Here is a 13,534-nt window from a genome sequence, read left to right as displayed (position 1 = left end):
GCACACACACACACACACACGCACACACAGGTAGTGGTGTGTGTATAAGTGTGTGGGAGATAACGCCCAGACAAGTGAAGAAAAAGGAGGTTTGGATCGTTACAGTGAGAAACGTATAATATTAGCCTTCATGTAATTATTATTGTGTGTGCCAGAACTCTCTTCATCACAGAGATATTTACTTAGCTGGAGATGCACTAAGTGTTATTTCACCATGGCGAAGGAGATGACAGACATCATAAACACATACACTGCAGTGTGTGGTGCAGTGTGTGCTTGTGCTTGTACAATCCGGGGCCGTGCCCTGCAAACTCACTCTGCTGCACACATGGCGTGATTGCTATGAAGGACATGATGAAACAAAGTCCCAGGTTGGTCCAAAGCAGGGCCTTGTTGAAATGGCAAGCAATCGGGTGCGTGTAGTACTTATACATGAAGGTGAAGGACATGGAGGCGATGGTGTAGAAGAACAGTGTGGCGCACATCACCGCCAGATACCAGCGTTTGTTCTCTGCAGCTCCCGTCAACCTAAGGGCAACACCAGAGATGCAGTGAATCGGATGTTTATGAAATCTATTCTGAGCACCAACCCCTGTTTCCAATATATATATATATATATATATATATATATATATCCAATATGCTACGTCATAGAACAGCGCACCCAGTCCTGAGCTAACATATACAGTCTGACTAAAGCAAGACATCTATTCATAAACACAACACACCTGACCTGAAAACCCAGAAAGGAGCAATAGTATCTTGGAGATGTAACCCCCGGGCCATCCTTAGTGCACTGTTTGCCTTGGAGCAGCTCCAGAAAAGCCCTCTTAGCTGTTGATAGTACAACTGTGTAGTGTAAAAAAGTGTTCAGTGGCGGCTCACAGTGTTTCAGAAACACAGCGGCAGGAGCAACACAGGATCATGAAGACTGAGTAACAATATCTAACATCTGGGAACAACATGACGATCATACGATGAGACTGCGATGCAGAATAAAGGAGGAATCAGGAGACAGAAGATCAAAGAACAAGTGGAAAGAAAATACAAAAGTAGTAGAGAAAGACTGGGCAAGAAATGAAATGAAAAGAAAGAAAGAAAGAATTTGAAGGAAGGAAGGAAGGAAGGGGGGATGGAAGGAAGGAAGGGTAGGCAATACAGGTGAGACGTGGTGAAAGGAAGCTCATATGATTTACAGCCTTGCTGCACAAAATATGAATCCACAGCAAAGTGGAGAAATGAACAGAGATCACGACTTCTCCAGATGTGATCCAGCACCATATAAGCTTTTGAAACACTCCAAGAGGCTGGTACATTTGACTGTACATTGTAATATATGACAGTCTACAAGACTGGTAGACACAGCCTTGCCTTGTGTTAATTTTGACGTGTCTTCCAGTAGTATCCATCTGTGTGGATTTATTCCACAGCCGCCTACCCTCCTACACATCCTACATGTACAGTACCATCCACCCTCTGTCCCCCAAGCCAACCGCACCACCACTCACCAGTTCTTGTTCCAGGTGTGTGCGAAAGCTGTGATGAGGATGAGCTGGATGAGAATGAAGGAAAATCCTCCAACCACACCTACATAATGCCACGCTGAGAGAGGGAGAGAGACATTTGTAAATCTTAACAGATCAGATAAAAATATATGCAAGAAAAAAAGCAGAAAAGAAAAACAGCACCGCTACCATCAATCCTTATTGTTTTATCTAGTATGTAATTGCACCATAGTACTTTAGAGAGATAAGAGAGATGTAAATTATAACAGATCTGATAAGGCTTGTATCACAATATGATTTTAACTGTTCCAAAACAAACTTCTTAGACTTCTTATGATCTAATAAATCATGATAAGAAATCAGACCATTGCAAGTTCTAATAATTGAGTATACATCACCCTCTAGTGGGATGCAAAGGAAGTTGCATTGATTGAATGCAGAACAGTAAAGTAAAGTTTTTTATAGAACGTATTTATTTTAAGCAGCTTCATTATGATAGGATACTGGTGAACAGAGAGAGGAGGCGTGCACACAACCAAACAAATCCGAAGCGCCCATATATAGGCATGTCACTAGGACTCAGACATAACCATAAACAAATACGATACGCTCATATATAGGCATGTCACTCAGGCACACCCGATACGCCCATATAGGCATATATGGAGATCCGGTTGTCCAGAGCCATAGATTTTGACCACTATGCACATAATATGGTCATCATTTAACCAGTAAAAATAGTGATACATAGGTGTATTTTACAAGAAAGAACTGGCCAAGAGGCAGTTATGTCACACAAATACAAAAATAAAAATTGTTATGGACAAAACAATACAAAGCACAGCCATATGACTGACAGACTACCGACAATGCTCACCAACGTAAAATAAAATAAAGAAATCAGAGAATTGAGTCTAAGACATTAGAGAATTAAAAGGGGCTACACGTCAATCGAAACAGAAACAGCAACTGGAAAGAGCTTCAGTGGTAAGCTTTTTAAAACTCCAAAGAGGAATTAGTGATAACAATTTGAGTCTCGACTGGAGGTCGTTCCATGACCAAGGGCCAAAGAAGGAGAGGCTCTTTTGCCTGCCTGCCTAAAAAAATCTAACTAAAACAATTGTTTTGCAAATGTAAGCCAGGAGATGATCACGCAGAGTTTTAAAAATAAAAATGTACCACTGCTGCAGCTTGCAAATTGACAAAGAAGACCAATCAATAAAGGAGTTAAGGACACAATGATGCGTTCTAAAAGAAGAGTTTATGACGAATCTCAGTGCAGCATGATACAAGGGGTCAAGTTTGGCTAATGTGGTCGGACAGGCAAATTGGTAGACAGTGCCACCATAGACAAGTTGAGATAAAAACTGACTATTAACCAACTGCTTACGAGAAGTACGAAAAAAAACATGATTTCAATCTAGGAAAAAAAAATGTGTACATTTTTGTTTCTTAGCCAAAAGATCAACATGATGTTTAAAGTTGAGGTTGTTATCATACTTATAAGAATAAACAGTAACGGCCCCAAACCCGAAACCTGGGGAACTTCCTTGTCCCAATAAATAGATCCGAAACCAACCCATCACAGTATGTTGCATACCAACATTAGAAAGAAAATCAAGCAAAATGTGTTGATCTACACCACAGTATTGAACGCCTTGGACAGATAAATAAATAAAGTGACACAAAGGATTTTTTTCTCTAGAGCAGCCCTGACATCGTCTAATACATTTAGACAGGCCGTCACCGTACATCGTACTACAGACAGCATAGAGTTTAGAATCTTAAGAGAACCAAAATAACTTTTGATTTGTGTTGATATAAGGGACTCTAAAATCTTAGCCAAAGCCGAGAGATTAGATATAGGCCTGTAGTTATTTACATCTAACGGGTCACAAGCCTTGAGTAGAGGTGAGACATAAGCTTGTTTCCAGTTGTGAGATAACTTCTGTGTACATAACAAGAGATTAAAAATGTCTGTGATAGGGCCATCCAGCCCAGAGGACTTGTTTGGGTCCAAAGAGGTCAGTGCCCGCAGCACATCAGGGAGCTGGACAGGTGAGAAGTCAAAATAAGCCAGAGGACCAGCCACCTCCTGAGCATCTCGTGCTGAGGAGGCAAGGTTTTGCTCCTTTAGCAACAGACTGTTGCTAAACCCCAAGTTGCAAGAAGGAGCGCTATAGGAGATCTTTTCTGCCTGCTTCAATAAGACTGTACAACTCCTCATCTGGTTGGCTTGATCAGGCTGATCAGGTTGTTTAGGATGAGGGATGTGGGATGCAAGCCATCGGACTCTTTAGTAGTGTTTGGTCTGTAATTTTTTATATTGTAGGTTGACTATGCTTAGATGCCTATTTCAGATGTTTTTATTATCATAATGTGTTTTTACTGATGTCTCTATGAGAGCTGCTGTAACACCTTAATTTCTCCTCGGAATGAATAAAGTACCTACCTACCTACCTAATCGAAAAGGTGACCAGCCCTTTTAAAGTGACCATTAAAACATCAGACATAGCCTTGCTGTCAGTAATTAAGGAATTACTAACCCAGAGCTTTTGAGGGGGGCCAGCTACTTTTTCTGAATCTTTTTAACCGACAAGTAATATTCCGTTTTTTATTTATTTTTGCCCTGGCAGAGATAACAGAGACAATGGTGAATGACATAGTTATAGCTATATATATTATGGTTTTACTGTAGTTATATAATGATAATTATATAAGAGCTTGGTATATAAGAGCTTGGTTCGAGTCCTTGAGCCACATTTGAAGGATGTTGTGGTTATGTGGTTGTGGTCTAGTCTAGACATTTGTGGTTGCTTACCATGCAGGAATGACTCTGTTGGGATGAAGAAGGCAGCAGTGCACATTCCAACAAGAGTGATGAACTTCAGAAACCAGAACCTGTATTTCAACACAAAAAAGGATGTTAGCTACTGTATGTGATATTAATGATGATAACGATAATAATAATAATAATACACTTTATTTATATAACACCTTTCTTAACTTAAAAATACAGAAAAGCAATTATACAACAAAAAAAAACTAAATAAATAAAACTAAAACTAAATATCAAAAATAAGAACAACAGTTAAAAGGTGTCAGTTAAAGGGTCATATATGTAAACAAAATTTGTTTGGTCAAAAATCAAGGTCACTATGACCTCACAAAACACGTGCATTTAATTCCTTTAAAGCCTTCATTCAATACATGCTAGACAGACACGGATGTAAATGGCAACTGGCTGGCAGAGGCATTTTGGTGATGAATCTACATCTCAAACTATAGAATGGTACGGTATGTAATTCTTTAAGAATGTATTCATAGATAAATTATATGAATATCATTTATATGATCAAAACAATCCTAGATTGGGACTTGAAGTCAATACTAAATAGCTGTTTGGTGTTTCTATCTGCATGTAAATCTATGTTTAGCGTGGATCAGAGTTATTATAGTTAAAGGACGACTTCACCCGTTTTCAACCTATTGTCATATAATTGGTCCTCACTAATGCTCATGATAATATGGCACCATATTTGTCTACTTGGTCTGTGTCTCATAGGAGGGCTGTGGACAGTTCAGAAATCTGCCTACCAGTGACATCATCAATGGGGAATCCAAATAAAAAAGTCAATCTTGTTTGAAAAGAAAAACCCGCCTAACGATGATGTCACTGGTAGGCGCCTAGGTGGGTTTCTGAACTGTCCACAGCCCTCCTCTGAGACAGAGATTGAGTAGATTTTTTTTTACCACATGGGCATTAGTGAGGACCAATTATATGAAGATAGGTTGAAAATGGGTCAAGTCGTCCTTTAATATTGGCAAACCAAAGAAATACAGGTGAAAAAGTAACTACAACTCCATGACCCTGACCCCTATACTAAACACTGCTTGATAAACCTTTGGCCCAGACACGAACCGTTCACCCTGCATTGATAAGACTCTTATGAGCAGATTTATACTAGTGAGGACCAGCAAGGTCCTAATCCCAGGCACGTCACTGACACAGCTCTAATGAACTGCGAATGGAAAGTGTGACACCATGGACTGGAGCTTAAAATAGACAACCAGTCAGGTCAGGTCACGTGACCAGAGAGAGAAACCCCTTTCCCCCAAATAGAAATCATTGAGGTATTAAAAGATATTCACTGGCATGAATGCTATTATTTTGGGGTTAAACCAAATACTATGTTACTATGTATAGGCCTACTTTGGATAAGAGCAGAAATTGTAAATGGAATGGAATAGATCACAGAAAGTATACTTCGAATGAAACATGCAGTCGCACTTAACAGCTTTTATATACACATGTAAATTCTTTGATTACGCCTTTTTTCCCCACTTGATGTATATATATATGATTATTATTGCTGTTACAATGTCTGCAAAACCAGAACAAAATACTTTTACTCTTGTGTATCTTGTGTACCTCTACAAAAGAACAATAAAGAAATCTTGAACCTTGGACGATAAATATATACAGTACATTCATTGACTCTGTGTGGAATTAATATTAACCTGGTTTTGCTGGACTACAGGTGATCGTATTATGACTGCTATTGAGGTAAACAAATCCCTGTTGCAGGTAACTCTGAATCCAGCGAAACACACTTGATTACAGTGATTTAAGATATCGTCGCTGTTGGGTGGAAACCGGCTCTATTTAAGCCCGGAGTGGCTAAACCCACTATTTGGGGATTTAGCATTGCGCAAGGGCAAAAGTTGCTATCTTCGGACACCAGCCTTATCCCTAAAACACCTGCGCTACCCGTTACATTATGCATAGGTGTGGTTTGGGCGTTACAATAATAAAACCATGTGCCATGGCCATGGAAGAGCGACGTTGCCTTGGAATAAAATTATATTTGATACACAGAATTATCACTCACACATTGCTGGTTATAGAGAACTTTAAATTACAGCAATCTACTTGTGTTCTGGAATCATCAAACGAACTCTGCAGCCGCACTGGGGCGCCGATAACATTGGACACTATACCTGACGTTTGCTTCATACGCTGTAGCCTTTGATTGCCTTTGAATAAAACCATATTTGAACAACATAATTATCACCCACATGTTGCTGATTATAGAGAATGTTATATTATTGTAATCCGTTCATTATTTCCTGGGCAATGGATTAATGAAACTGAACGGAACGAATGGCATTGCACACGACGTGCGGCATAAATCATTGTCTGCTTTGAATAGACTATCATCTTATATAAACACAATTGACACAAGGAATTGACACTCTCACTTCACACTGATTATAGGACAATCAGAATCACAGAGATACGTGGAGAATTAGGCGAGAAGGAGACCTCTGAATGTCGTGCCGCTGTGCGCCAAGCTCGACTCCCAGCGGAGTTGGCTTAATGAATAGCGGGTACAGCGGCCGTAAGATACCGTTTAGGGACAGTGCCAGTTCCCTTGTGCGTAATTCACGGGTAGTGGGTAGTGCCAACGGGTAAGGCACCGGCGAAAATAGGGCCCTTTTCCAAAACCGCAACTTTTCAGGAAAGGGAACGAAAACCTTTTGAAATAGTGAAAACAGCAGGTCTACAAGTTCGTAGATCAGCTATTTTCACTACATTTGATTTGTATAACGAAGAAGGGCATTAAGTGACGAAAATACATTAACATTTTAAATATGGAGATACAATTAAGGTTTCTGCCCGACAGCAACGATACGGTACACTGACTGACCCATTGTGTATGAGAGCTCTGAAGTCCTGGCTGGACTTCACGTCTATGAGTAAGACTGCCATCATCAGGTAGAAGCAAGCAGTTCCAAAGCAGACTCTGTAGACAGCTGAGTAGCCCACCAACATCTCACAGTGCCCTCCACCATGGGCCTGGTCACACACCATGTTGAAGAAAGGCACCTGAAATATGCACAGACATTCATTGACTCATGGTGGCATGGCAGTTTTATTTGAATAGCACATTTCAACAACAAGGTCATTCAATGTGCTTTTCACAGAACATCGAGCAAAGGAAACACAATTACATTAGGATGCATAAAACAAAAGAAGTAAAAAATAACAGATACAATTACATCGCAGAAGAGAAAGAAAAAGAAAAATACTCAAGCAAAAGCAGCAGCAAACAGAAAGGTCTTTAGTCGTGCTTTAAAAGAAATAAGAGTGGCAGCAGACCTGCAGTTTCTGGGAGTTTGTTCCAGTGCATAAAACTAAATGCTGCTAACCACAATTTATTTTTGGTTTTAGGGACAGAAAGCAGACCTTCCCATATGACCTGAGAGATATTGATGGTTCATGATATCGAACAAGATCAGAAATGTATTTTGGCCGTAAACCATTCAAAGCTTTATAGACCAACAGTAGTATTTCTAAATCAATTATTTGACACACAGGGAGCCAGTGTAAGGATTTAAGAACTGGAGTGATATGCTCCACAACTTTTTCTAGATCTTGCTGAGACATAAGTCATTTAACCTGTGCTATATTTTTGAGGTGATAGAAGGCTGACTTTGTGATTGTGTTATGTGTCTGTTTAACTTCAGGTCTAAGTCCATGCACCAAGGTTTTTGACTTGGCCAGAGGTTTTTAACATTACCGATTGGAGATGGGGGGCGAGATGCCTCCACAAAGACAAAATAAAATAGCAAAAAAAGATAAAAAGAGTAAAATTGTGTGTGTGTGTGTGTGTGTGTGTGTGTGTGTGTGTGTGTGTGTGTGGGTGTGTGTGTGTGTGTGTGTGTGTGTGTGTGTGTGTGTGTGTGTGTGTGTGTGTTTGTTAGTGAGTGTTAGCAAGATAACTTGAGAGTTGTCATGACACTTGGAATGATGGTCAGTACACTGCCCCGAAGAGAATATTACGTTTTGGGTCTAAAAGGTCAAATGCCAAGGTCAAAATTGAGAGATGTAGAGCTAGAGGTATTGGCGCAAGTAGGGTTTGCACTCCCAGGTGAATTTGTTTTACATTCTATATCAAATTGAATACCTAAATGGGTATCACTGATTTGTCAAGTGAATCATTTCATCATCTTTGACTCACATTTTCCCTGAGAAGCTCATTGACGTTGCGGGACAGCATGAGGCAGGAGACGGTACAGGCCATTATGTGGAAGAGGGTATACATGACCCGCGTGCTGGACGATGACTTCACGGGTGGGCAGAAGGAGCAGCACAGCGAGCACGGAGCAGGCCCACAGCAGCAGCATATCTGAGCAGAGGAGGAGAAGAGTTACAGCTCTAAAAGGGTCCATACACAAATAAATGTACAGTATATCCCTCAGTGTCATGGTAGCTCAACTACACCACCGACTACACACTACATGTTGTCCTTCTTTAGAAAATGTGGCTCAGGACCTCTGTCACATGCCATCCAATAAAGCAGAAGAGACAAGACAAGACAACTTAAATGATGCCATAAAAGCTGTGGAAATAGATTTTTGTGGTAATTGTTTTTCTTGTGTCCCAGTATTACACAGTACTCTCAAAATAAGTTGACCTGTTATTGTTTATAATTTTATTTCCTGTGCAGCATGATGTTTCATGATTTTGTGTTAGCACCTTGGTCTGTGATGAACAGCATTTTGTTCAGCTGTATACCTGTATATGAGGATAAATGACGATAGACTGACTTGAACTTGATTTAAATCCATTTCATCTGTGTCTAAAGTAAACAGCACTTGACACCAAGGGAGACAGGTGTCTGTTTGCTGTTAGTGTTTACCTATTTGTTCATGGCAGTGAAAGAGAGACTGAGGCGTCATACTGTAGTTATCCTTCCTGGGAGATTAACAGTCTGGTATGATGGTTGTTTGTTTGGAGAGTAATGAGAGAATATGAGTGCGATTGAGGTTTGGCAGATTAATCTACAGAACCAAAAACCATGTGTCTGGTTCTCATTCAAAAAAATGGAAGCCGTTGCCAGTCATCTCTTATCCCGAATTAAACCCGAGGACCCATAACAAAAAGACCATTTGTCTGATAACAAAGTCTACTTCCACTGATTACTGTGTATATGACTGGCTCTTATACCTCTGTGACTGCTGAATGTATTATACATATGTACGCTCATGCAATGCAGTCCATAGATACATATATTACTCATCACGTGCAAGCTATAATCCAGTTAAAATCATAATCCAGAAGAATTTAAAATCTGTGAGTACACCCCTGTAATGTGATGTCTTACTTGGACGAGGCAAAAATCCACTGTATACGTATACGATCATATAGGGAACGGGAACATACTATATCTGAAGAAGGTGGAGAAAGTGAGAACTAATAGGAGACATTGGAATACCTATAAACAAACTGAATCCTAAATCTTGTTCCCAACATGACTGGGAGCACTTGAAAAAAAGGGCATCACGGAAAAAGGGGGGAAAAAAACAAAAACTTTTGGAATTGCACTACGGATTTTTTTGTACATGGGATATGAAGAACGATTGTCCACTGCATTTTCCAAATAAAATAAACAATTTTAAAAATCATAATCCAAGGAGGAATATTTAGCATCTTCTCATTGATGTATAGAAAGGCGCTTCAGAAACTAACTACATGAACCCTAGAATGCCTATTCTGGGGGCAAATATTCCGCAAAGATAGCATATAATAGCTCACAATGTGTCGAGTTGTGACATGCTGTGAACTTGTAGATCGACTATTTTTGAAAAAATGTACTTGAAAAACGACTTTATTGCTATACCGCCTCCCCCATGACAGTCGGGGCGCCTGATGGAGGAGAAGGGTACTGGTTGGAATAACGTGTTCCTTCCACGCGCTACGTCCAACCAGGGAAACTCCCCCCTGTCAGGTGACAAGAAGGTCAGTTGGCTCTCATGCATTGAAGGAGGCATGAGCTCGGCCCTGGCCTCCCAAGGCTGGTGAGGGGAGTGTAGCGCCCAGGATCACTTAGAAAATTGGCACCGGGTGAAAAATAAGGGTTACAAAATCGTGGGATAAAAATGTAGTAAAAAAAAAAGAGTGAAAAAGGTGACTACGTCTTTCAAAGATAGAGTAACAGGATGCTGCAGCAGTATATTTTTTAAAGGGCTTAATGATAAATTATAAATGTTGAGGTAACATTCTTTTCATTCTGTATAGCCTCTGCAGTCAGGGCGAACTTTCAGCACCTCTGTCTGTCTGTCCTCTGGCCCAGTTAAGTGCCCTTAATACAGGATTAATAGTCAGACCCAATTATAACTGCTATAAGCTTTACTTAACTCAGGGCAGTGTTGGCCAAACATAAAGATAATGGAGTGTTTGAAAGTCCAGGTTGTAATTTTCTGAAAAGTCAAATTAATTGACAGTGGGTGGGATATTTGGGACAATGGTATGCAATGTATGGGATGCTGTAACAGTATAAACAATCTGGTTTGAAGAATCTAGTATACAGTACCTTGTTTTGCTTGCAATTTCTTTTCTTTTTTGTACAAATAACACATCCTGCCCATCTTTTTAGTGATCATTTGATTTAAAAACAGATCAAGCATAATTATGTTTGTATTTTAACACTCAGAGCTATAAAATACTTTTTGGCTAATGTTCATAGGCCTCCACTGTGTTTATAAAACATGTTAAACCTCCATTCACTAAAAATGGGAAACTAAACACCTTTGAGGCCTTTGAATACCAAAATGACGTTAATTAAACACGCTGATGTTTCGATCCATTTGGCTGACACTGTATTATAAAACAGAAGAAAGCACTGACCTACAAAAGTATCTCAGTGCTGTACATCATAAAATCCCTAAGACTTTCGCGTGTTAATTCATAATCATAACTAAAAGTAGGTGTGTGTTTTGAAACACACAACATAGAGTGAATCACCAGACTTATTATGCATCACAAGATACTTCAACACACACCAACATCTGAATCTTTTGGAAATAAATTTAGCAAAAAAAAAAAAAAAGCATTTCAAATTGCTACAGAGTGACCTTCTGTCGGTATTCTATCTGCATATGACATTATTCAGATGCTGAATTAAAACACTGTTATGTTATACTTAAAAACATCACTCCTTACATAATGATATTGTCGCTGTCGGCAGAAACTTTATATCTACATATTTAATCTTTTAGTTTCTTAATAAATGAATGCCCTATTTTATACTCTGTTGTATGACACAGTCACACAAAAATAGTGAAAATATCCAATCTACAACTGTCACGATGATTGTAGATAATGCTATTTCCTGTATTTTTGAAAAAGTGTGCAAATATTTACCGATAATGACATGCCCAAAACAAGGATGCCAGGTTGAAAGTAAGTGGTTAAGTCTGTCTGAGAGTTTTATAAATATATAACCAATGAAACGTTTTAACAAGCGCTTGTGACTAAATAACCCGAACTACAATGGATCCATTGGAACACAGGTTTATTTTTATTTTTTTCAGAAAAGTAATGGTTTTGAAAATGTCTTTCCACCTGACAGCAACAATATGAAACATGTCATAACCATGGCCTGAGCTGAGGGTCCTCTGGTCTCACCTGATAGGCTAGCATGTTTAGGAAGTAGCTGTAGGCACCACTTCGGCTCTTCCCTTGCGTGGCCGACATTGTGGTTCTGTAACTGCTTTTCCTTGCCAACCACTACATTTGTCCGAAGACCTTCCAGCATTAACAAACCTAGATTTGTCAAAGTTCCTGTAAAGAGGCCATAATCCAAACAGAGGAGCGGATAAATCCTACAATAAGAGGCTTTTGTTCACAAATGGAAGCCCAAAGTACAGCAGCCCAAGTTCCAGTGACTCCAATAGATCTTTTTTCTTGTGTCCCAATCACGTTGTCAGATGGATTATCAGTAAAGCTTGTCCACCTAGAATCCTTTTAGTGGTGGGATCTCAGCATCAGCCTCCGGTCCAACTGCAGTAACTCTCAACACAACTTTAAGGGATGAAGTTGTTTTTTGCCCATATCCTGTGAAGTTTGGCTCTGTATTAGTCTTGGGAGCTGCCAGAGGAGAGGGAGAGGTGGTGGTGAATGCCCAATGCCCTCCCCCATCATCCACCGCTCTACCCGGTCAGATTAGGCAGAGCTGTGAGGGGGGAGGGAGAGAGGGAGAGGAAAGTAGGAAGAGGACAGGAACCATGTGTGAGTCCCATCTGTCCCTCCCTTCCCCCAGGGTTTTCACACCAGTAGCACCAGTCCGCTTTTCCCACAATACAATGGGGTTGGCCAATACTTCCTAGTAATCCCATTTAAATATTAAGGAATTATCTGACATGATTCCCAGATGACATCTGACACCTCACACTTTCCTACATTGTCAGGCATCCTACCTCATCCAGCTCTGTGACATTCCTGTTTATTAAAAAGAGGCCACATCCATAATCCTACCAAGTCTCATTACACTACGACCCAGAAGCATTGCGAATGGTGGGCTATACTGGATCCAGGCTGTCTGTAATGGAATCTGCACTAAGAGGGTACAAGCACCCGACTATTCTAATTCTATTGCTGTATATTGTTGTTTCATGTTGTTACTATTGTTTGGTTGTTTGTTTTGACATGTCTGTAAAGCACTTTGGAACATTGTTTAGAAAAGCGCTGTACAAATAAATTCATTATCATTATCATTAAAGAATTCCAGGAAAACATGCAATCAGAAATGCATATATATACACAATATTTAAAAAAAAACTTTCAGATGAATAAATGCTAAACAGTGCATTTTTATTATTAAGGGTTGGGCTCGACAAGCTTAATGCTTCTCCCAAACCCTTTTTCAGGGACTCGGACAAATGCTATGATTGATACTATGATTATTATGAATACTAGTGTAAATATATTAACCAAATGAATGAATTGTATGTACATATACATATTTTTATATATATATATATATATATATATATATATATATATATATATATATATATATATTTATCTATTTTGTATTTTGTATACTTGTCCAAAGGAACTGAAAATACAACTGAACTGAACTGAACTGAACTGAACTGAACTGATTTTAAATAGACTCATGGCTGTCACCTGTGTCAGGGGATCAGCCATGTCTGAGGCTGGGAGTATGAAGGGGCAGATT

General features: G+C 39.5%; 1 protein-coding gene across 1 annotated transcript in view; it reads right to left on the bottom strand.

Annotated features, from left to right (window-relative positions):
- The window catches only part of serinc4 (serine incorporator 4), a gene marked incomplete at its 5' end in the record, with an annotated part of 19,181 nt that extends 7,133 nt beyond the window's left edge, over positions 1–12,048 (bottom strand). The window contains 6 exons of the mRNA XM_084052270.1: positions 317–528; positions 1,509–1,602; positions 4,327–4,406; positions 7,217–7,395; positions 8,531–8,698; positions 11,980–12,048. Coding sequence (XP_083908396.1) covers positions 317–528; positions 1,509–1,602; positions 4,327–4,406; positions 7,217–7,395; positions 8,531–8,698; positions 11,980–12,048 — 802 coding nt within the window. The remainder of the gene's footprint in view (positions 1–316; positions 529–1,508; positions 1,603–4,326; positions 4,407–7,216; positions 7,396–8,530; positions 8,699–11,979) is intronic.
- Between the last annotated feature and the right edge of the window lie 1,486 nt (positions 12,049–13,534).

This window comes from Gymnoscopelus microlampas (assembly GCF_963454915.1).
Source record: "Gymnoscopelus microlampas genome assembly, chromosome: 1".
In the NCBI taxonomy this organism is placed as follows: Eukaryota; Metazoa; Chordata; class Actinopteri; order Myctophiformes; family Myctophidae; genus Gymnoscopelus; species Gymnoscopelus microlampas.
Note: the sequence above shows the minus strand (reverse complement) of the source record. Positions and strands in the feature narration are given on the sequence as shown.